The sequence below is a fragment of the Podarcis cretensis genome (assembly GCF_951804945.1).
Source record: "Podarcis cretensis genome assembly, chromosome: 3".
Lineage (NCBI taxonomy): Eukaryota > Metazoa > Chordata > Lepidosauria > Squamata > Lacertidae > Podarcis > Podarcis cretensis.
In genome coordinates this window covers 31,749,009-31,774,432 of record NC_137172.1, presented here as the reverse complement: position 1 = coordinate 31,774,432, position 25,424 = coordinate 31,749,009, and the positions used below count along the sequence as shown (strand labels likewise).

At 42.7% G+C, this 25,424-nt stretch overlaps 1 protein-coding gene across 4 annotated transcripts in view; it reads left to right on the top strand.

Annotated features, from left to right (window-relative positions):
* SUSD4 (sushi domain containing 4) overlaps nt 1-25,424 on the top strand; it is an 81,205-nt gene that overhangs the window by 28,436 nt on the left and 27,345 nt on the right. For all 4 annotated transcript variants that reach the window (XM_079969275.1, XM_079969277.1, XM_079969278.1 and 1 more), the window contains exon 3: nt 13,883-14,095. In XM_079969275.1, the coding sequence (XP_079825401.1) occupies nt 13,883-14,095 (213 nt within the window). The remainder of the gene's footprint in view (nt 1-13,882; nt 14,096-25,424) is intronic.

The window sequence follows — 25,424 nt, the reverse complement described above, 5'->3', positions numbered from 1 at the left end:
TCTAATTATGTGTCCTCTTCCTTCCACTTTGGATGGAGGGATGCATGCTTTTAACTGGGATTCAAAAAGTGCACATCCATTCTGTCCTAATTCTGAGAATTTTTCAGCCTGCAAACCACAGACAGGGTGATTCATTGTGTAGCAGAGAATTGATAATGTAGAATTTCAGTAATGTGGTCATTTCGTTGTGGCAAGAATAGTTCATTATCTCAAGAGAGATCCTGGATTCTTTTCTGTTTCCTCTCTTTCTGTTTTGTCAATCACGGAAGCAAGCAGGAGGTTTCTCTAGTACCTCTTCTTAAAAATTTTGCCAAGGAAAGAAGACTGCAGTAGGATATGTCTTATATCTATGATAGCACATTTATTTTGTGCATTTCTTAATGAACCAGAATAATTATAGTGTGCAGTATTATGAAGAGTACAATATTATGTCTGTTGGGTTTTTAAAATAAACACACACACACACACACACACACACACAGAGTCCCAGAACCCTGCAGCCCGTCTTTTTCCATAGAGAAGGTTGGCATATGGAGGGAAGAGAAAGAGCTGAAGCTTCCCCAAGAGGTTCTCTTGATATCAGCTTTGTCATTTTGGTGCCAGAAAAAGACCCTTTTAATTTGCACAGCATGTGCTGTTAACTTTCCTTGATTCCTTGATTGTGGTTTCACCAGTTCCACTGAAATATATGGCTTTCTTTTAAATGTTGGTTTTATTCCTACAGTATTAGATATATATTTACTGAGCACCTGATGGGTTTTTACTAAAGGGTGATAAAGAAAGGCTTTGGAGTTGGGAGAAATAAACAAAACTGAGAGACGTTTCTTGGGCACAGGTTGTTCCTGCTCTCAGTTCAGATGCTTGGTTTCATTTTGGTCATTCCATCTCAGAGGAGTGTTTAGCTGAAAAGAAAAGCTCTAGCACATCTCCAAAGAGCAAATATAAAGGTTGGGGCAAGATTTCTCATGTGACTAATGAAAGGTGGCTTGCCAGAAGTATAGAAAACAAGGAGCAGCATAAATCAAATGGATGTTATTGTAATATAAAACCAGATGAAAACCTTTAGAAATTTAAATGACAGCAAAGATAAATTTGATGGAAACTAGGAACTCTTCACAAATCAAAATTGTAGTGTTATAAGAAATATTACTGAAGCAAAAAAGTAAATAATATCATGCTTAGATGGCAAGGAATGAAGGCAGAATACCTGGTTTGGGGCCTCTTAGTACTCTCAGTAAACCTTGAAGTGAGGCATAGTCACAATGCTGACCTTGTGGATTTGTTTGACACCTTGCTAGCAACTGAAGCCAAATAGTAATGGTCTCTTTGCTGAGCACCGGGGAACCTGTGTGGCTTTCCCTGAATGAGCCCAGAGTGGTAGCATCCTCTGTTGCATGCCCAGAAATCTCACAAACTGAATCCAGTATCTGCCAAGACTATATTTTCAGTTACCTGCAAATGTAACTAGGGATAGAGAAAAAGTGGAATTCTTGTTAGCTGCTCTAAAACTGGTATACTACTTCCTGGAAGTCTCCCAGAATTTGAGCATCAGCATTTTCAAGCAATGCGAAGTCCCCCTCGCACCCTTGAACTACCTGATTGCTCCTTTAAAAATAAATAAATAAATGAATAAATAAATCACCTTTTCATATTGCCATTCAAGACATGTTGCTGCCTGAGGCAAAGAACAAGACAGCAACACTCACCCTCCAGTTTTCTTGGACTGGTAGCTTAATCTTACTTGAACACTGGTGGCTGTCTCCACTGCAGCTGAGAGCAGGTGGGTAGTTTAGAGGGTATAGTGCAGGCCACATGGTGCCCACAACAGCTGTGGGCATCAACAGCTCCCCATCAGTCCTCACCCCTGCACTTGTGTACCTGAGACAGCCATCTCATTCTGCCTAATGTAAGGACTGGCCTTGCATGTGTAGCTTAGTTCACACTAACATATGCCTGTATGGGGGAGTTATGACAATGATTTGGGACTGCTTTCATGTAGGAAACATGACTACATGGACTTCCTGTATAATGAATTATAAAACAGGGTTTGCAGTGAAGGTAATCCAAAATCTTGAAAAGGTCAGGTAGCTGCCTCGCAGGATGTTAGCTGCAAAAAGGTACTACAGGAGGTCCTGTCCTTGTTAAGTTGTCAGTGCTTTCTGATTATTCAGAAACAGCAAGAAGACCTGAGTATGTTGAATCTGACCCAAACCATAATTTGATTGTGGAAAGATATTCTTAATGTGGGATGATGCAGAATTTCTGGAAGTTCTCGTAGATATGCAAAATTGCTATTATGCCCAAAACAAAAAGAGAACAGTGAATTATGTACAACGGAGCTTTATAATAGTTACACTTTAATGCTGTAACTTCAAGTGACACCTGTGTTTGATTCTAGAGCCTTGAAGAAACCAGGCCCTCTATTGAATGGAGTAAGTGCCATTTAATTACTCTGTGTTTTCTTTAATGTATACTTGTGCTATTGGCGTAGAAATAAAAACATATGAGTGGGGTCCACCTAACCAGCCCCATCAGCTGAAGCCATACACAAAGACTATTGCAATGGGACTTCCTCTTCCTCTCCCTCTCCCTCTCCCTCTCCCTCTCCCTCTCCCTCTCCTCCCACACTGCCTGCAAATTGGATTTGGGGGTTGAGAGCCCTGAGACCAGAGCATGCTGGGGGGAGGAGAAGGGGGGAACCTTTCGTCTGGCTAGCAGGAATGCTTACACAGAATAAATGATTAGAATAGTGTGATGTTGAATTCCAACACACACACACACACACACACACACAAAACCACAAACACACACTTCATTTCTGATGCTGCTTTGCTACATTTCCTAAGGGATACATGTGCAGTATAAAATTATTCAGACTAATGAATGGCAATAGTAATTAATTTTACCCCCTCCAGACTGCTCCAAAATGTGACAGATAAACTACAAGTGCTTCAGCACTATAGTACTTCAAATGAACGCTAAATGCATTTTCTAAAATCAACACCCAGAAGTAACAATGCTGTTGATGTTATAATTCTGTTCCTTTCTTCATTAATTTTTAAGTTACATTTATTTTTATTGGTGGCATAACCAATAAAACTCATTTTGAGACTTGCAGGCCTGTTCCCTCCTGTCTGAAATTTTAAAAATTCCCTTGAGGGGAGGAAGTAGTATACACATACAGTAAACCATTTTTGACAGTTATAGCAATCTTTTCATAGGGAAACAAAAGTTATGCTAGTAAGAGCTAAATGCTCTGAAAGAAGTTTTGGCAGATTTGCTTTGTAATTTTTTTGCCTTTTGTTTAAGAACTAAATCCAGGGAATTGCTGAATAGTACATAACACCTATTTAACAAGCAATCATAAATTATGCAGTTGGCCTTGTCATGTTGTTTTCCTTTAAATGGCTGGAAGCATTAAAATCTGCCTTGTGTATATGAATAGCTCAATCCAAATCTCAGTTTTGAGTACTGCTGCTGCCTGGAGTCATTTTCCATCTTTTTATTCAAACTAAATGTTGTTGTTTATATACAACTTTTGATTTCTAGAAATACACCAAGGTGGTTCACAAACAAATACAAGCCAATAGAAAAATAAGTAGTGTGAAACCAATTATAAAAATGTTGCTACTCATAAAACTATTTTAGGGTTGCCATATTTCAAAAAGTAAAAACCAGGACACCCCAAAAATTGTTGAGCTTTTATTTGTTGTTGTTTAGTTGTCTTAGTCGTGTTTGACTCTCCGTGACCCCATGAACCAGAGCATGCCTTGGAAACTCTCACTTTCTTCTCAAAGCTTCTCCTTTTTTTATGTCCATGCAGTTTTCTTGGCAAAATACTGGAGTGGTTTGCCAGTTCCTTCTCTACGTGGATCACATTTAGTCTAAACTCTCAGCTATGACCTGTCCGTCTTGGGTGGCCCTGCATGGCATAGCTCATAGCTTCTTGGGGTTATTCAAGCCCCTTTGCCACAACAAGGCAGTGATCCATGAAGGGGGAGCTTTTATAGGAAAGCCCAAAAGTTGAGCTTTTTTAAGACAAATCCCAAAGTTACCAAAAAAAAAAAAAAGTCCAAGAAAACACAATTTTTCAGTTTACTTGCTGAAAATCCAGGAAAAGCTGTCATGGACATCACTTCCACCTTTGAAATCCCAGTAATGTCTGGAAAATCCCAGGCATATGGCAGCCCTATTTCATAAAAAAGAAAAGAAATTATGATGCCCTCCAGATACTGTTGGACTACAACTTCCATTACTCCCCAGCTGACATTGCCAATGGTCAAGGAGGATGGGAGTTTTAGTTCCACAGCTACATGGATGGTGTAATGTTGGTTACTTCTGATGTATCTAGTTATTAAGCCATCACCAAACAGAAGTTTAACAATATGAAAGTAACATAAGGTAACATCAACAGAAGTTAACTCAGAGCCAATTAAATTACAGTATAAACTTAAAATGCTGACTATCTCTGGCAGTTCACAACATACCCCTTTAAAAAAGAAATGGTCCTCTTGTAACAAATATTAAAATATAATTGAATAAAATAAAATAAAACATCACAAATCTGAATAAAGTTATATAAAACCTAAGTGAATAAGGGCATGAAGCAAACTTTGAATTCTGAATCTCCCAGTCAAGACACAGCATTCTTTATTAAGACTTTTCTCCTCCCATCAGTTACTACAGTTGTACAAAAAATGTGCAGTTTCAACAGTTGTATATTTATCTTGCCCACCAGAAGATTAATTACTGAGTCATGGTCAGACCTCACCTCCCAATCTCTCCCTACAATATGACCCAAGTATTGCCTTTGCAACATATTATATAAAGGACGGCATATGTACAAGGTGTCTTCAGTTGTGGGTAAATATAAAGTGGTCAGTTTTGGAAGCTAGATATGTTGTATCAGGGATGATATGCCTGATGGCTTATAGGGGGGTGTTGATTAAAGAGCCGCAACATCCATGGTCACTATGGTGGTATATTCTGGCAGACTGTCAATGTGCTGTAGTTTCATCAGGAAATCAGTAGTGTTCCACAAGTAACTCGGAGTATTGGTGGCATGTGGTCCAAAAATGGAGTTAATATAACCAGACGGTGATAACATGAATACACACCAATAGTTGCTGGCTTCTTTATTTTGGGTAGTAGATCCCCTGGCCAAGGCTCTCTGGATGTGTCAGTATAGGATTGCTTCGGCATATCTGTAGCAAGTTTCTTCATCAGGATATGTGATTCTTTCTGGTCTTCTTCACTAGAAGCCTGTAAAATATGGCTGTGTTCTAGTCTGCTGCTGGATCCCATGGAGAAGGCAGCAAGGCAGGTCAGGAGTTGCAGGACCATGGATAGCTCTGAGTGAGCAATTTGCTCCTGCAGAGGTTGAGAGCCGTCTGAGGGCTCTTAAACCTCAGCCTCCAGACAACCTCCGCCTGGCTGAGAACTTCTGTTTCTTAAAGGGCCAACTCTCTGGGCCTGAAATTGAGCACTCCTCTGTTCCCTAGCTCTCCCTCCTGGTGTGTGTCCTGCTCTGCTGGACTAGTGTGGTACTGAGAGAGGCATTTGCTTCCTCAAGCTCAGCAGAAGGCACCTGTGAGGATCGTGATCTGGCCCCAAAGAACCTGATGGTAAAGGAGGTTATTCTGGGGGCTCCTCTCGAACAGTCTCAGGCACAGTGATCTGATCTGCAGCAGCTGGTTGAGAGCCCTGAACTGGGTCTGTTATCTTACATGTCACGACAAATATGGTGCTGGATAATTGCCTCTCAGTCTTTTGTAATGTATTCCAACTTTTTCATGATGACAACAGCTTCTCCTTTTCCAGACTCTTTCATTAAGATGTCAGGACTGTTTCTGAGGCTGTGGATGACATCGCATTCTGCTCTCCTGTGATTGTGTGGCAAATGATGCCGTTTGTTGATTGCCTCAGCTTGGGCTGATGCAGAGTGATTGGCTCAAGGTCACCCTGTAAGCTTCTCAGCTGAGGCAGGAATCTAAGCCCAGGTCCTATTTGACACTCGTTCTGATGCATGGCTCTGGGGGCTCACAGCTTCTGACTCCCTAGCTAAGGGAGATGCCAGCTCCTTCCTTAAACCTCCTGAGCCTTTCTTCCTTTCTTGCTGGAGTGGTGGCAGGATTAAAAGAAGCCACTGGCATTCTATTCAATGGCTCTTGCCTACATTTCTCTAATAATAGCCGACACCAAGCTTTGCAGCCTTATTCTTATTCCTTTGTTTCTCTTTGTTTATTCCCTGTTATTCACACTACCCTATAAACAACCCTGTAGTTGTGCCAATCTTGCTGGATGGCTCATCCCACCTCAGACTTGGTTTTCCTAACCGTAATATAGCCAAGGCTATCCCCCTTGTGCTTGCTAATGCCAGACCCATCCCAGAAAGTCATCTGACAAAAGAGGTAAGCAAGCTGCATCTTAAACAGGGTTATTGTATGCCTGCATCTTAAACAGGAAACAGTAGGTAACTGAAGCCCCTAAGGAATAGGTGTGGAAGACACACACACACATGTGCAATTGCAGAAGTTGCTTCTCTGATTAAATGGTAAGTGTGGCATTCAGTACCTAAGGAAAAGCTTGCTAATCTGTGCACGTCTGTCCTTTTTCTTGTCATAGCTGTAAGTGGGCACTTCAGCTAATGTCCCTAATGAGGGAGAAAACCACCCAGAGGCAGAGAGCTCTGCATCTGCATGCTTAAAAGAAGGGGCTCTTAGTGCTTGTGATTGTTCAGGAGGCTCTAATGGCATCTTTCTCTTTTAGTGTGACACACGGCACATTTGTGCCCCTTCTGCTGTAGTCCCTCTGCAGCATTTTGTTCCAAGTTGATCTGAGGTAACCCTGCAGCTGCAGTGTACACTGAGTGAATATGAGAAGCATGAGCAGAAGATCATGTCCTGCTGTCAGCAGCAAAGCCTATGCTTCCCGACACAGCAGAGCAACAGAGAAAAAAGGCCAGGTGAATTTGGAAGCCCAAGAAATAAAATTGAATTGGTTTCAGAGAAAACCTGCTTGTGAAAAGTAGGTTCAACTAAGGCGAACCCTTGGCAAGTAGAAAGATGGGCAGTGCTCAGATCTACACAATTTTGTTCTCAAGGATGACAGAATTGCCTTGGATACATGTCTTTGCTTCCCATCTTTTTTTGAAAATGAGGATTGTCTCTTGGGGCTCTGACTATGACATCATAGCAGTCTCGCAATTCCTCTGTAGTCAGTCTCTAGAGACTTAAAGCTAATGTTACTCAACCCTCAAGCTTCTCTTCTCTGTTTGGGCTGTCAAAAAAAGTGAGTTTCACTCTTGATAAAGCCTTCACAAATATTTTTTACCACAAACACACTTAAATGTAGTCACCTTGTGGCTATATCTCATACATTGAGATAAATATTATTTTTATATGTATTTGGATAAAATACATATTTAGATCTGCATTTTCATACAGATTTTTAAAAACATTCACAGAGTGGGATGGAACGGATTAATGAATGAATGAATGTGAAAATGACAAACACAGACATTCATGAGCAAGTTACTGGTGTGGACTGTACTCCCCCACCTTGTCTAACTTTAAGCCATTATTTTCCATCCTTTGCTGGGAGGGAAATGCTGTCAAGATGCTGCTGTGTGGCTGCTGGATCTGATATAGTCTTTGGACATTGTTCAACTGTCGCTTTTTGTGGTTACATAGGGGTGGCGCTGTGTTCTAAACTACTGAGCCTAGGGCTTGCCAATCGGAAGGTCAGTGGTTCAAATCCATGTGATGGGGTGAGCTCCCATTGCTCTGTCCCAGCTCCTGCCAACCTAGCAGTTTGAAAGCATGTCAGAGTACAAGTAGATAAATAGGTACCACTCCAGCAGGAAGGTAAATGGTGTTTCTGTGTGCTGCTTTGGTTTCGCCAGAAGCGACTTAGTCATGCTGGCCATATGACCTGGAAAAACTGTCTGCAGACAAACGTTGGCTCCCTCAGCCAGTAAAGCGAGATGAGCGCCGCAACCCCCTAGTCGTTCACGACTGGATTTAACTGTCAAGGGTCCTTTACCTTTACCTTTTAGGGAAGAAAACTACTGCTCTTATTTAATTTTGCTGATTTTATATTTATTATCCTTAAGGGTTTTTGACATTACTTTTAACCTCTTTAGATTACAAGCATTGTAGCAGTAGATAAACAAACAGCAACCCAGTTCTAAGTTTATAATATTGTGAGGGCTTTTACAGTTGACATTGTGGGTTTTTATTCTGTTGGTAGGTCATGGGCTGTTCTGTACAGCAACAAGAAGGGTTCCGGAAAATAGAATAAAAACTTGTATTATTTCTCTATCAGTTTACAGAGAAATGGATTCAGACCTGGTTCTAAAGCAATTCTTGCCTAGCTGGATATAACCTTCCCTTCAAGATAAGGCTTTTCAGCTGGAACCAGCTCAATTAGTTTTCATGCTTACAACATTTCCATGGTTCTTTTCAAAGGCTTATCTCTGAAAATTCTCTTGGCTGGTTTAAAAATGTTCTATAGTGACCAGGGCAACAGATGTCAAGGCCTTTACACTAACACTGGAGTTAATTTAATATGTTTAATGTGAAAGAGCTGCTCAAACTTTAACTCTTCTGAATTTGCTGATGAGCAATAGCAGGAGGCTTTTGAATAGTCAGTGAAAAGCGCTAAATGTCATAACATTATATAAACTGATTACTGGGAACACATTTTTTCTGTTATGATTGGATAGAAAGAAGGTTATTGAGATGGTAAAAATGTGCTATTAAATAAAATGGAAGCCTGATATCTTGATACTATCATCATTCCAGGATATCTTTAGTAATAGGATGCCTGATATGTTGAAAAATTCTATCTTTCATCACACATGATAACTAGCTGCACCAGATAAATGCAGTAAGCAGTATGGGTGGGGAGCTAGTTTCTAATCCTCTATTTCACACCCAATGCTTCACATTATATTTTTCCTATGTAGTGGTAATCTCTGCGTACAGATAAGAGTATCTCATATATTCTGGTGCATCATTAGTGTTATTTTCACCAGTGCCGGTCCTACCCTTAGGCAGAGGGAGGTATCTGATTTTGGGTCTTATGAAAGGGCAGTCCATTTGCGACCATTTATTATTTTTTTGTTTTCACCCCCAGGGAAAAGTTATTCTGCCCCAGATGCCAGAATAATTTGGTCAGCTGTGGGTACTATGCACCTTGATTTGCAGGTGAGAGGGGACCATTTGCTTGTCTACTTGAGGCGGCATAACATCTTGGGCTGGCCTGCTTTCATAGCAAGTATGTGGGTGTGTCATTCTTGCAAAATGGCCCTCGGTGTACACTGGATCAGGTGCTTATGCTTTCACTGTGGGAGGCGTATCTAGGGTGGAATTTTGAAAAGAATACAAGACCTTCAGACCCTCTGCCAGTGAACTCTTTCATGTAAAAGCTAGCAAAGTAGCTAGGAATTCCATTTGGTGAGTGGGTGGACTGGTGGGGGAATGATAGAATCATATGGTTTCTGTTCTGGCTGTGAATGAAGGAAACATCCCCCAGCTCTTCCCTTTTCCACCAGCCTATTTGGTAGAGGGTCTTTTTCTATATCTATCTTGGTAAGATGCTATTATAGGGGAGAGAGCTTCTTCTTCTTTGAGGCCAGCATAAAAATACAGGCTACTAGCCTCTGAGTGGGCTAGGGTTTGGGTCCCCCCCTCCAGGTTAGTAACTTTTCTGAGATTATTTACAAAGATGCTTTAAAGAGGCATCTGTTTGTGTTTTTCTCTGGATTAAGTTGGAGCAAAATGCACAAATCCTTTGGGTGCCTCATTTGAAAATTAAATATGCACCAAGTTAGATTGTTTAAGAATTTCCAGGAGTGTAGTCATGCTACTTATGCACCACAAGTACTAATACATTTATTATGGCATAAGCTTTCAGTGACTAGAGTCTGCTTCATCAGATACACATAGGGTTATTTTGAGTTGGCAGGTAGAGCCGCATGGTTGTAGAGTGATAGGCAAATTGTAAGCAGTCATGTTAGAAGCAAAAAGTACAGATACTGATAATTATATTAAAACTTAAAATATTGAGGGGGGGGGGTTAAACCAAAGTGACTACTCACAATGTTGTATTCTGCTAGAAGCACACTATCTCTTTCCTGAGCAGACTTTTAAGAATTGCAGCAGCCCTTTTTATGTTACATTTCTTTAATGTAGTGCATGTTTAGTGGCCTTTAAGGGTTTGTTATGATAACTGACTTTAACGTTGGGACTACTTAGCAGCTTTAAAAGCATTTATATTTACATTTTATCTATCTTTTTTTGGTGAATTGCCTAACAAAACAGGGAGGCTTTATGTTTCAGAGGGAGAAAGAGGAGGAAGAAACACCCACGAGTGGATAACCTATCCAGGCAGTCTTAATGATACCTCCCCTTTTCTTTCCATTTAAAAATGTATTTCAAGATTGCTGCAGGCATCTTTCTCTTCTGAATAGTAACTGGCCTTGCTAATACTGTTTCTTGGCAAGCTGAGGTTCTTTGAGTTTTAACTACTTTGTAAACTGTAAAAATATCTGTGCCTTTATTCAAGTTCTATGAAGTCCAGCATGGTCATATTTCACATTTTGTTCAGAGGAGTCTACATATGAAAAACATTACAACATATACATACACAGCTATATGTTATTGGACACTTCTTCCTAAGGCTGACCTTTATATAAATGTGACACTATCTGCATTAATAAACTGTGACCTTGGATTATGTCAAGTCAAGTTTATTAAATTTGTGAGGTCCATGCCTTTACACAAAATACCATAAAACATTATTTAAAAAGATAAACAATAAAATTATAAAAATAAGCTAAAATTCATGCCATGCTGTCCCAGCAAAGGAAACTACCCAAAAAACCCCACCATTCAGGAAAGAAAATACAGCAACAGGTTAGGAGAGCAATGGGAGGGACCTCACCATTTCATCCATGAATTCACAAATAGGCTCTATCCCAGGGGTGGGGAACCTGTGGCTCTTCAAATGATGTTGGATTCCAGTTTTATACACCATAGAATTTATGTGCCTAGGGCTAGGAAACATTATATCCTCATCCTGGTTAAAGTTAATTGTTTCAGCATCATTTGCACTTGGGGACATTGGGGAACCGATGTTCCTCTCTAAGCTGGTGTGGTGGTGGGATTTTCTTTTGTTGCTGATACTTGTACCATGCAATACAGACTTTTTTTTGGGGGGGGGGTGTCTGGGAGAAAATTGTTCTCTGTGTTGAGCCACTATGATATTTTTCTCCCTTGGTGTCTCTTGATGCTTAATGTTCAGAAAATAGTGAGCCCCTAAGATACATCTCATTCAAAATCAAAGCATTAAAAGTCAGAAGTTGGTAGCTTTCAAACTTTCCAGGTCTCTACCCCGCTGGCATTAATTGCCCTCCTGCTGTGCCAGTTGTGAAGCTGTTTAACATTCAGCACCTGCTTAGTCTGTCTGTCTGTCTCATTTTCTGGGGGTTTATTCATTTCCTGTAAAACTTCTTTGTAAACCTCCACTGTGTATGTTGATATAAGCTTCATAAAGCAGTTGTCACCTTATACTTTACAAAAGGTCGTCCCTTGGAAATTCATCTTAACATGTAAGTGGAAAACAAATCCTGGCACTGAATCATGTTGCTGACCCTACCACACTACAGATATTACTCCCCTGATTGGTCTGCCACATACCAGTATCTTGCTTCCCTTTCCTTCTCACACGTAGTGCAGCTGCCTCATCTCTGAGGCCACTTGATGCCCATGCAGAGGAGTAACACTTGGAAAGAGGTTATATGAATGTGCATGAAATCCAGCATGTAAACCTGAGCAGCATGATCATTCTCCCAGCTTAAATCGGGGAATTTCCTATCTGATATGGGCATAGACACATTGGGATTTTCACACACACACAGAATATTAATGGAATCTAGAATTATAGAGTTGAAAGGGACTCTGAGGGTCATCTAGCCCAACCCCCTGCAATGCAAGAATCTCAACTAGATCATAATAGAATCATAGAATTGTCAACTTTAAAGGCAGTGGTCAGAGAGGCTACTGCAGAGGTATGTAGTTTCAGGCATTGATGGGTCAATCTTAGAGGCAAAACACATGCATCACACAATGCGCTGCAATCAGCTCCTTTTTGAAGTGCAAGAATCACAGGGATTTCGTCTCCGTCACAACATTATATTTTGTGCATGAAGTACGGGCCCACATGCAGGTCTTCTGACCTTTTTAGTTAAACAATTGAATTGCCAGTTTAACAATAGACATGTTGGTAGCTGTGTCAATTGGCCCTATCTGCGCCTTTAACTGATTTTTCCTCCTACAAAGGAGATTTCTTTTCCTTTTTCTGGGCAGCAGTAAGAAAGATCAGTTTGAGAAGGGCTCTTCTTTTCTCTGGTTGAGAGTAAAAATGCAGTTGGTTGTAAGCCTTCTAAGAAGCTGCTGTAACTCCAGCTGTCTTGCCTTGATATAGTTGTTCCTTACCTCCAGAGTTTAACATGTCAACATACTGTTTTTATGGTTGTTTTTCTCACTTTCCTAATATTACATTAGGTTTCACAAATACAATTTTTTGTTGTTTGCTTTTTCTTTCCTCAAAAACTCAGCCTGCCAGAGTCTGGAGTATTTCCAGCCCAGGTTTTAAATAAAGCTCAGGTAGCTGTAGAAACTAGGCTCTGAGACAGCTTAGCAGAGAGATCTCTGGTGAGCTGAGGATGGTGCCACATTTGCCCTAATGGACCAGCTTCCATTGCAGCTTGGTAGAAGTCAGGCAAAAATCTGCTGTTGACAGGAAACCAAAACTGTACTGTAGAACAAAACACTTGGTTGAAATCAGGGTACCAAGATAAGTATGTAGGTAACAGTGTCTGCAGGATCCTATATGATGATAATTGCTGCTACTCTCAGATGTACATGGGAAGTCCACAAGCATTGCACATTGCTACCTCTGCTGTGTGTGTGGGGGGGGTGTACATGTGTGCAAAGGTGGGGAGACCTAAAATGTAACTTTGGTGTTAAAAGTGATGTGGCAGAAGACAAAAATTAGGTCAGAATGGGGGTGAGGGCAGTAGAAACATGGAGTTGAAAACCTGGAAAAGAGTTCAAGGGAGGGGTTATTGAGGTCAGGGGGTCAATGTCTGTGGATGAGAAAAAGCCGTTGAAAGGCAGTCAGCAAAGAGAGGGATCAGAGGGAAAGTTGTTGCAGTGAAAGAGCATATTTTTCCATAAGAGCCTCAGCCTGCTCGTGTTTTAAGATCATTGAGGGACACTCCTTTTTCTCTCCCACCAAAAGCTGAGGTTCATTTGTTGGAAACTCAAGAGAAATACCTTTTTGGTAGCTGCATCTACAGGCAACTTACCACAGAAGACCCACCTAACCTCTTCTCTAATGAGCTTCCACCAACAGGGAGAGATAGTCTTAGTCAGACAGGGCTTTGATTGAGTTTGTTACAGCCAGTGTAAATGTGTTGCAATTTGTTAAACTGGCTGTTGTCTCCATTAGTTTCATTGATGCATTTTATTTGCTTTAAAAAACCCACCTGTTAATCTGTATTTTACTGCTGTTGATTGCCTTGAATACCATTTTTGAAAAGATGTAATTTTAGCAAACAAAGGCTGGAAGCTGGGAATGGGATTAAAATGGCCTGGCAGTGGAGAGGATTGTATATTGGCAAAACAAAGTTAACACATAGAGTAACCTGGGAATTAGCAGCGGTATTTTATTGCAGACCCCACTTGTCACTTTATGAAACTAATATGACTGTAATATTGCCTTGGAATCTCACTTTGGCAGATGTTGGAGATGGGAAGAACACTGTCTACATTTCTGACCAAACATCAAATATTTTGCCTCTTTGTTGACGTAGGTTTTGATGAGCTCCATGCCTGTGCTGATCCTGGATTCCCTGAATATGGATATAAGATGCCTGGAGCAGGTGTTTTCTTTGAAAGTTCAGTAGTCCGGTTCCATTGCCAAGAAGGATATAGGCTTAAGGGCCCATCCAAAAAGCTTTGTGAGAGACATTTCAACGGCTCCCTAAGCTGGAAGCCAAGCGAGAAACCCGTGTGCCTCCAAGAAGGTAAGTCTATACTGCCGACAAACTTCGCTTGTGAAAACTCCATATTTCTATCATATCTGTGCTTCCAGCTCACAGGATCATGCTCATTTTTTCTTTCTTTCTGAGAAGGCTTTTTACAACAAATGGAAACTGGAGACCTAGCTGAATCCAGGCACTAAATGCAGTATCATTTTCATTCTGACCAGTAGTATTCCAGGTTATCCTGGGTTCCCCAGGCAAAACCTTCAATTCCTCTTGAGCAAACAATCATTAGAGTTAAAATATTTATAAAGAATGTTGTGTGCTGACAAATTTGGTACATTCTTATCCCTGTGTGTTTGGTAGACTCTGAATTGGGGCAGAAGATTCAGGAGTCTCTTGATACATCTTAATGAACAGATGAAAAGTTCATCTGATGTTATTAGTTGTATTTAATTACTATTCTGACAAATGAATGCTCTTTGTAAAATTTTAATGTTATGCTTTACTGGGCATTATGGTTAAATTTATAATGATGATAAGGGTATGTGTTAAATGGAGTATTAAATCAGTTATGTATTGCGGGGGATGTTGTAAATTATTCATTTGGGTTCAGAAAAGAATGGCAGCCAGATTATAAAATGCAGTAATAATGCAATTTTGCTTCTATATTTAGGAACACATCTGTGGGAATAAAAGAACTTGTTTTCTTTTGTATGTAATTAGTTCAATTTTCTTACGCTCATTTTCTGTTTCAGACATATTTGACAATTTTTGCTGGTCTAACTCTGGCTCTTGCCAGCAGCAGTTTTGGAAAAAAATCTTTTCCGTGGAAAAGCTTCACCATTTATTAAACAACATGCACTAAAACTCCAGCTCTTTGATTTATTGGGTGCTTGTCAGTGATAATGTTGTGATCAAGAAATTATAAAATATGGGCTGTCTTTAGTGTGTTTGTGCATGAATGTGCAAACATGGATAAACACCACTAAAAATGTTCAGATACCATTTTGCTGGAAGAATCAGCTTGCTATGTATTTTAATAGTGTTGATCAAGCACTTGTCATGAGCAATACAGTGGTGCCTCGCAAGACAAAATTAATTCGTTCTGCGAGTTTTTTCGTCTAGCGAATTTTTCGTCTTGCGAAGCACGAAATCCCATAGGAATGCATTGAAAATCAATTAATGCGTTCCTATGGTCAAAAAAAGTCCAAACAAAGCCAAATTTGGTACAAAAAGAGTTTATTAACTGCTCTTTAAAGTCACACATACTGTAAAGAGCATTTCAAAAACTGAAGGAACAATAAATTAAGTTTCTAAACATGACAGAAAAACATTTAAAAATCAACCAAGTGTACAGTACATTTTCTAAGACTCTGGGGGACCACTCGAAGAAGGTTCCTCTTCCACTCTTTGCTTCTTGCTGAAGAACCTGTCCATGGTCTGCTGCTTCATCTGCCTTTTCAGCACCTCCCTGAAAGGCGACATGACCCTCGTATCAAAAGTGTTCGCAAGGTCATGTGCCACATGCTTGTCAGGGTGGTGCCGCTGTGCAAAAGCCTGCACATCCTTCCACTTCATGCAAATGTCCCTCAGTTCTTTGGAGGACAGCCGTTCCTCAGTTACTTCCTCCTCTTCCAGCGAGGCCTGCTCCTGCGCAGCCTCTGCCTACAGTTCGACCAGCTCCTGGGTGGTCAGCTCGTGGTCGTGCTCCTCCACCAGCTCGCTGACGTCCTCCTCTGTGACCTCCAGGCCCATGGTCCTCCCCAAGGCAACAATGTCCTGCACCACTGTTGACTCTGGTGCATCAGAGTCACTTGGTGCCACACAGTCCGGCCACAGGCTGCGCCAAGCGCAATTCAAATTTCTCTGGCTGATCCCGTTCCAGGCCGTGGTGATCATCTTCAAGCAGGTGACGATGTTGAAGTGGTCCTTCCAGAATTCCCGCAGGGTGATGTTGGTGCAATCAGTCACGTTGAAGCATCGCCTGAAAAGCTCCTTGGTGTAGAGTTTTTTGAAATTGGCGATGAGCTGCTGATCCATCAGCTGGAGCAGTGGCGTGGTGTTAGGTGGCAGGAACATGATGTTGATGAAGCTGAACTCCTCCAACAAGTCCAACTCAAGGCCTTTAGGATGAGCAGGAGCATTGTCCATCAGAAGCAAAGCCTTCAGTGTGTCAGCATCGCCCTTGAGCCAGTGCACCAACTGGACTCATGCACTTCAACCCCGACTGGGCCAGGCGAGCTGGGTAGCACTGCCAGAGACCACCTTTCTCACAGGAACAGGTCACAGTGCTGTGGACTCACAGCTTAGAGCTGAGAGCACCGGATTCACTTGCACAATAGTACAGTCGTTGCGCAGCAGCGTTTTGCAGAGTCTTGCAGAGTATAAACCACTCAGAGAGCAGCTCTGTGGAGTATCTTCCTTTTATTCTATAACTACAACTATGATACAAAACTATATACAGAGCTAAATATTCTAAGCATAAATCAATGCTACTCTGAGTGCCTGCAGCTGCTCTTAGCAGCAACCTTATCTCTAAACACGATCTCTAGCACTCACTCTCTCTCTGACACACTGACTAATTGACTCACTCACTCACACATGTGGTGCTGGGCAGAATAAGTAGATAGCAGGACACGCCTCCTCCTCTCTGGAGAGTCAGCAGCTCCTCAGGAGATTCTTGGATATGGGAGGGGTGAAATCTCCTCATCCTCCCCCATTTCATCCGACCATTTGAAGAATCTTTAACATAACTGCAATTTGCACACACACTCCAAAAGTTGTTCTCTGCTTACAACCTTGGTTAACATATTTGCAGGTATCTCTCTCCCCCCTTATCTAAGACACTTTATCACATCATTAAACAGTTACTGCAATCACTCTGTGTCTATTGGGAAAGAGTTAAAACATAAATCTCAACCTGTAGTTTACACAAAATACACATTGTGAGTACACAAATGAATAAGCAGCTTCTGGAAAAATCTTCACACACATTTCTTCCTCTCAGATACAAATTGACATTTCTAATTAGGCAGATTTGAACAAACCACTTTAAACACATGCTTGCTCCTTCAATCCTGATCCTTCAAATGTCAGGTAAGGAAATAAATGAAGCGTTTTGTGCTACTGCTCTCAGCACACTTCATGCTAGTTTTAAAAACCCCACCAGAGTTGCATGTGACCGCAGCCTTAGCGAACTCTTCAGAAAACCTTTTCGGTGGTACACCCTTGGTTGTTCTCTCAGATATGCGCAAAACTCTCTGATCCTCTTGTTCTGGTGCTTCCTCCTCTTCGGGAGAATGGGGAGCTAAAGTATATGAAGCTGCTAAGTCTGAATCAGCGTCAGACTCATCTGAGGCTTTTGGGCTCTGATAATCTGTGCCACCATCCGGAACTACATTGGCATCAGAATTATCAATCACATCAGAACTTGCCTCCCTCTTAACTTTCTTTGCCCCTTTTGCACCATCATCACAAATGGGATGGCACTGAAAAATGCCAACTCTGTCCCATTGTGGGTTGTCGTCAATACTCCTGGTCAGCCTTATGGTTTTCGTGTCTGTGATCAGGACACGATAAGACCCTTTCTCATATCCTAGGAAAACACCATGTTCTCCACGCTTACTCAGTTTGTCACCCTGCGAGGTGTGCACCCAAACCTCCGACCCAAAAATTTTAAAGTGCTTCACACATGGCTTCCTTCCGTGAAGCATCTCATATGGGGTGCAATTTACACTAGACTGGTACCTCCTGTTATACGCGTAACAGAAAAACGAAAGAGCTTCGGCCCAAAAGGGATTGGGCAGCCCCGAATCATGTAACAGCGTTCTGATTCCTTGCTGCAGGGTCTGGTTTATTCTCTCACATAAACCATTCTGCCAGGGCGATCTGGGCGTGGCCGTCCTATGCTCAATGCCCTGTTCAGAAAGAAAAGCCTCAAACTCCTCTGAACAAAACTCTCCACCCCTGTCAGTGAAAATACAACGTACATTCTCATTATGTACATTCCTGAGCCATTTACAAAACTGACGAAACTTGATAAAGGCTTCAGACTTTTTCTGCAGCATATAGACCCAAACATATTTCGAATAGGAGTCTATCAGAACCATGAAAAACCTTGAATTGCCTCTAGAAGGCGCTAGAGGCCCCACTAAGTCTGCATGAATGACTTCATATGGTTTCTTGGCCTCTCTCCCAGACTCTGTACCTTTGGGAGCTTGCTTTGCCTTACTCTCAGCACAAGAAACACATTTCATGTGGTAGGGACATTCTTTCAGCTTCATACCCTGAACCATATCAGGCATTTTTGCCATAGCCTGGAAATTCAAATGACCATAAACACGGTGGTAATAATGAATACATTGTTCATGCAACTTTTCATTCTTATCAACATACAAATTGCAACACTCTTTCTCAGTTGCTTCAGCAGTACCTGTACCTGAAACAAAAGGCAATTGATACAGACCATTTACACATTTTGCATATAGAATGAGCTTGCCATCTTGATGAATTTCACAGTGAGATTTAGCAAACACCACCTTAAAACCCTGATGATCAAGCTGGGAAACACTCAACAAATTGTCCTGAATATCAGGCGCATACAGGACATTCTTAATAGTTGCATTCAGGCTCTTTAAGAACACAGTTCCCTTAGCCAAACTGGTGAGAACTGTCCCATCTGCTTGATGAATTTCTTTCTCTTGCTTCTCAAGCTGAACAAAGAGATCCTTATCTTTGGCTACGTGGTTGGAACAGCCAGAGTCAATCACGAAGAAACTCCACCCACGTTGATTGGAGCAGCGAGAGATCAAAGCCTTTGAAGTAGCAGGTGCTTGGGGATTTCGTCCTCCTCCCCCTCTGCCTCTGAAGTTTCCCTTCTTCTTTGAAGATTTCTTGCAGCACTGAAAACTCAAATGGCCTTGTGCTCCACACGAAAAGCACCGCTTCAACTTTAGTGCTTTAACAGCAGCAGTTTCACTTTCAATTTCCCCTGCTGAAGACTCAGGCACATTTTCAAGCACATTTTTAACAGCACAGTCCCAGCTTTCTCTAACAGCCTGTCTGCGATCCCACTCATTCAAGGGCACGCTAGACACATAATCTTCTGTTAGCCGGTCAGCAGGCAGTGTAGAAATCTGGGCAGCTACTCCATCGTAAGAATCATCTAGGCTATTTATCATCAGCATTGCAAACACAGCCTCTGAAATAGCCAGGTCTCACTGAACAAGGTCCTGTCTGAGACGCTTTAACTGAGATAGATGGCTAGGCAAATCACCACCTTTCTCCAACTGTAACCTGCACAGCTTCTTGAAGAAAATCACACTGGAACCAGCATTTTGTCTCAGATGCATATCTCTCAACTTATGCCAAACAGCTTGTGCAGTCTCTTGACCCTCTAAGTTCACCAGCAAGTGGTCTGAAACACTCAAAACAATTGTCCCTCGGGCTTTCATATCTGCAGCATGCCACTCAGCCCAATCATCATCATCTTTATCTGGAGGGTCATCTTCTATCGTGTGAAATAGCTTTTCCCTCTGTAAAAGCGCTTTCATCTTAACTTGCCAAACTGCATAGTTTTCAGGCGTGAGGAGAGGAAAGGACAGAGCCATCTGGCCAGAATGTGCACAGGCCATGTCTGCTATTACTTAGAGCAAGACACTTCCCTCGTGCAAACACAGATAAAGCCTTGGACTTCTTCAGCCACTCTCTCTCCCACTCAGAGCGCAATTAACAGACAAACAGGGATACTATCTTCTTTCTTTGGCAGTCAGCAACATACCTCCATAAATCAAGCAGCAGCAACAGCAACAGCGGCAGCTTGAGCACTCTGCTCCAACACAGCTCTGCTTCTAGGCACCACAAATCAGTCCAGCATGCAGCCTCCGTTCCGCCGTCCAGCAATCAGCAACAGAAACCTCTGGCGACTGGGGCGACTGGGATGACTGGAACAACGACTGGTCAGACGACTGGGCCCATAACCGATGTCAGCATCGCCCTTGAGCCAGTGCACCAACTGGACTCATGCACTTCAACCCCGACTGGGCCAGGCAAGCTGGGTAGCACTGCCAGAGACCACCTTTCTCACAGGAACAGGTCACAGTGCTGTGGACTCACAGCTTAGAGCTGAGAGCACCGGATTCACTTGCACAATAGTACAGTCGTTGCGCAGCAGCGTTTTGCAGAGTCTTGCAGAGTATAAACCACTCAGAGAGCAGCTCTGTGGAGTATCTTCCTTTTATTCTATAACTACAACTATGATACAAAACTATATACAGAGCTAAATATTCTAAGCATAAATCAATGCTACTCTGAGTGCCTGCAGCTGCTCTTAGCAGCAACCTTATCTCTAAACACGATCTCTAGCACTCACTCTCTCTCCGACACACTGACTGACTAATTGACTCACTCACTCACACATGTGGTGCTGGGCAGAATAAGTAGATAGCAGGACACGCCTCCTCCTCTCTGGAGAGTCAGCAGCTCCTCAGGAGATTCTTGGATATGGGAGGGGTGAAATCTCCTCACAGTGGCAGGTTGTTGTCCAGCAGGTACTGTTTGACAGCAGGGCCAAAAGCAAGATTGACCCAGTCCACAAACAGCACACGTGTGACCCAAGCCTTACTGTTGGATCGCCACATGACACTCAGCTGCTCCTTGTCGACCTTGTGTTTCTTGAAGGCCCGTGGGTTCTCCGAGTGGTACACCAGCAGGGGCTTGATCTTCAGGTCGCCGCTTGCGTTGGCACAGAAGAGCAGGGTCAGACGGTCCTTCATGGGCTTGTGGCCAGGCAACTTGGCCTCCTCCTGTGTGATGAAAGTCCTTTTGAGCATCCTCTTCCAAAACAGCCCAGTCTCGTCGCAGTTGAAGACCTGCTGTGGAACGTAGCCCTCCATCTTCACAACCTCCAGGAACTCCGCTGCAAAGTCTTCAGCCGCAGGAACATCAGAACTGGCAGCCTCTCCATGCCTGACCACGCTGTGGATTCCAGATCTTGCCTTGAACTGGTCAAACCAACCTCTGCTTGCCTTGAAGACTTCTGGCTCGCCTGAGGTTCCTGGCTGTTCCCGGACGAGGTCTGCGTGCAAGGCCTTGGCCTTCTCACAAATGACGGCCTCAGTCACTGTGTCCCCTGCACGCTGCTTCTCTTCTAACCAGATGAGCAGCAACGTCTCCACCTCCTCCAGAACAGCTGGGCAGTTCTTCACGATCCTGGTGACTCCCTTGGCTGCATCAGTCGCAAGGATCTTCTCCCTCATCTTCAGGATGGTCCCGATGGTCGATGGATTCCTCCTGTACTCCCTGGCGAGGTCTGTCACACGCATTCCACCATCGTGCTTCCGGATGATCTCCTTCTTCATTTCCAGCGTCACCTTCTCCTTCTTCCTCTCGCCGGCCTCTGCAGCAGCAATCTTCTTGGGTCCCATGGCAGCACAGCTCCTACCTTTGTAAACTCACAAAAAAAAAATAAATCAGTGCTTCACATCCAAAAAATTCAAAAGCACCCAGCCACCCACCACACAGAAATTCAAACCCAGAACCAAGTCCTTGAATTCCAAACACCCCAACCCAAAATCCAAAACCCCCCAAAAAAGTTTTAAAAGTTTAACTTACCAAATGGCTGCAAAAGAAGTTTTGGAAAAGCTTCAAAAATCACCAAAGTCTTCAAAAACCTCAACTGTTCCCCCAGCCACCCACCCACCACACAGAAATTGCAAACCCCTCCCCAACTGTTGCAAACCCCTCCCCAACTGTTCCCCCAGCCACCCACCACACAGAAATTCAAACCCAGATTTTTTTTTAAAAAAAACAAACAACATGGCCCAATGGTCACAGAAAATCATAAAAATTCAAAAAAAAATCACACAAGCTCCCAGATTCTTGCAACCCCCCCCCAACACCAAGTCCTTGAATTCCAAACACCCCAACCCAAAATCCAAAACCCCCCAAAAAAGTTTTAAAAGTTTAACTTACCAAATGGATGCAAAAGAAGTTTTGGAAAAGCTTCAAAAATAACCAAAGTCCTCAAAAACCTGAAAAAAGGCTACCAAACCGCGTGCTATGAGTTGCCCCTCGAAGTCAAGTCGCAACTGCACCTCTTCAAGCAATGCACCCTGGGTATTAACGGTTTTAAGAAAAAGGAAACAAACTTGCAAGACGTTTTCGTCTTGCGAAGCAAGCCCATAGGGAAATTCGTCTTGCGAAGCACCTCAAAAAACGGAAAACTCTTTTGTCTAGCGAGTTTTTCGTCTTGCGAGGCATTCGTCTTGCGGGGCATCACCGTACATGCATTTGCAGCAAATTAGATCAACTGAACATTGGGGGTGGGCGTGGGGCAAAGAGGTGGGGAACCTGTTTTTCCTCCTCTGTGAAACTTCAAGTATTGTCATGTTTTAAGTCTCCTCCTTGTGTTGCAGCTGCCAACAAGGTGGTATTGGCCCAACTGGAGGTGTGAAATGTTTATTTCATAAGTTGCCATTGGATAAAGCAAAATTGGCATAGATATTTTGGACATTTGTGATGGTTCAAAAGAGGGGAATGACAAGGTCCTGTCATCAGTAGCATGGAGTCCCAAACAATAGTGTATTATGAGAATAGTGAAATCATGAGGAGCACTAGCTCTTCAAAGAAGTCAGTCAGAATCAGAAGCCTTCCTAGTTTCTATCAGCTGAATAATGTGTAGAACCCAATGATTTTGGGATTGCAGGTTGTTCTATTTTCTTTGGGCCATGATCATTAGCTGCATGGCAGTGACACTATATTTGAGATTCTTTGCCACACTTTACACTTTATCTTTCTTGCTTCAGGTTAGCAAGCTTTGTGTGCATACTAAGTTTGTTTTCCACATTATTACATCTTGAAGGCAAAACAAAAAGGTATAAATTTGAAGCCTCTGGGACAACAGAATCAAATTTTCTTAGGCCTAGAATACAATTTTTCTTTAGGATGATGGTTGTGCATTTTATGCTGTGGTAGTAATCTCATGAAAGGTATTTATTTATGTTTTGCTTTGCTCTTGTGCACTGTTCTTCGTCCATGCCCACACACCTTTGTAGACAATGGCACTGGAAGTCATATAGTATCAAGGTGAAGGATGAAGCGACATACAGTACATGCAGAACCCTAAATGGCTGGGGGCGGGGGCGGCAAATGATGTATCCGCATATTCACAATGTAAGAGTGCATATTAAAGGTAAAGGTAAAGGTAACCCTTGCCCGTACGGGCCAGTATTGACAGACTCTGGGGTTGTGCGCCCATCTCACTTAAGAGGCCAGGGGCCAGCGCTGTCCGGAGACACTTCCGGGTCACGTGGCCAGCGTGACATCGCTGCTCTGGCAAGCCAGAGCCACACACGGAAACGCCGTTTACCTTCCCGCTGGTAAGCGGTCCCTATTTATCTACTTGCACCCGGAGGTGCTTTCGAACTGCTAGGTTGGCAGGCGCTGGGACCGAGCAGCGGGAGCGCACCCCGCCGCAGGGATTCGAACCGCCGACCTTTCGATCGGCAAGCCCTAGGCGCTGAGGCTTTAACCCACAGCGCCACCTGCGTCCCAGAGAGTGCATATTACAGCCTTGTAATTATCTACCCGTTATTTTTAACAAGTAAAAAAAACCTGCTTCCAGCCTTCTAGGCACCTAGATGTGGCCCCACTTACTCTCAGTGTGAGCATGTGCTGCCCCCTCCTGGCCTCCCACCAATGCTCTGATGTGATCTGGAATCGCTGTCAATGAGGAAACGTAAACATTTGCTAATTTGCAGCGCCAAAAAGACTGAACCACATCCTCTGCCCCGACTGATAAGACAGATTTGTATATCATATTGGTGGCAAAACCCACAGCAGCATTTTAAAACAATCTGATATAATAATAATAATAATAATAATAATAATAATAATAATAATATTTATACCCCACCCATCTGTCTGGGTTTCCCCAGCCACTCTGGGTGGCTTTCAACAGAATATTAAAATACAATAGTCTATTAAACATTAAAAGCTTCCCTAAATAGGGCTGCCTTCAGACGTCTTCTAAAAGTCTGGTAGTTGTTTTTCTCTTTGACATCTGGTGGGAGGGCATTCCATAGGGCGGGTGCCACTACTGGGAAGGCCCTCTGCCTGGTTCCCTGTAACTTGGCTTCTCACAGCGAGGGAACCGTCAGAAGGCCGTTGGCACTGGACCTCAGTGTCTGGGCAGAACGATGAGGGTGGAGACGCTCCTTCAGGTATACTGGACCAAGGCCGTTTAGGGCTTTAAACGTCAGCACCAACACTTTGAATTGTGCTCGGAAACGTACTGGGAGCCAGTGTAGGTCTTTCAAGACTGGTGTTATGTCGTCTCAGTGGACACTCCCAATCACCAGTCTAGCTGCTGCATTCTGGATTAGTTGTAGTTGTCTGGATTAGATAACACATACAGGTCACAAGGTCTTAATATTGGTTTGTAAATTTTTGATCAAACCATATCCTGGGTTTGTTGGTAGAAGAATACCTAAAAAACAAGTTGAGTTGCATTGATAGATTGCTAATAGATTTTAACGCTAACTATCAACCAAGGTATCTATACCAGTTATATCAGGAATAAACACTTCTGAGCTTAACTCCTCCTTTTAGGAATAATCCTGCAGTACATTTTCAGGGTGTCTGGGTGTTAGGGGAGGGGCATTACTTTTGGCGGGGGTCACATTGTGCTTCTTCTGGGGTAGTTTGTACACCTTTGGTCCCCATCCTGCACTCAGTTCTCATCTGTGGCTCTTAGAAGCTGTCAGCATGCAGCAGCCAGCCACACTTTGGCAAATTGCTTTGACTGGCCAGCTAAACCAGGTGAGGGTAGCCTATGGGTCTCAAACCCTCGGTGAGTTAGGGACTTTCCCCTGCATGTGAAAATGCAGCCTCCAAAATGTATTGGACCAACCCATGTCAATCTACCCTTGGGATGATTGTGTGACTGTTCCATTATTCTTTTAAAAGTTGGATTTTCTTCTGTCGGGGAGTGGGGGCAGAGTATGGAATGAGCATAGGGGAAACATCAGTACGTCATATAGATGCCCTGTAAAAAGTGAGTGAACAAAGTGTGGAAACTGTGCACTAAATGTCTATTGTGGAAACAGTTCTGGTACTTGATATGTCAAGACTGGGTGGGACAACATTAGCTCTGCTACAATCCTTTCAGTATACAAGGAACCCATTCTAGAAGACAATTGCACTGCACAAGCTCAGAATCATTGTGTTTTTTTAACGTTCTTAGCCAGAGAAAAATACTCCCAGAAAAGGAACTCAGTTTGTTATGCTGTTTCATATTACAAACTGGAGCCTAAACCAGGCAAATAGGTGATTTGACAACATAGCAAACTAACATATGCTACTGCTTTTC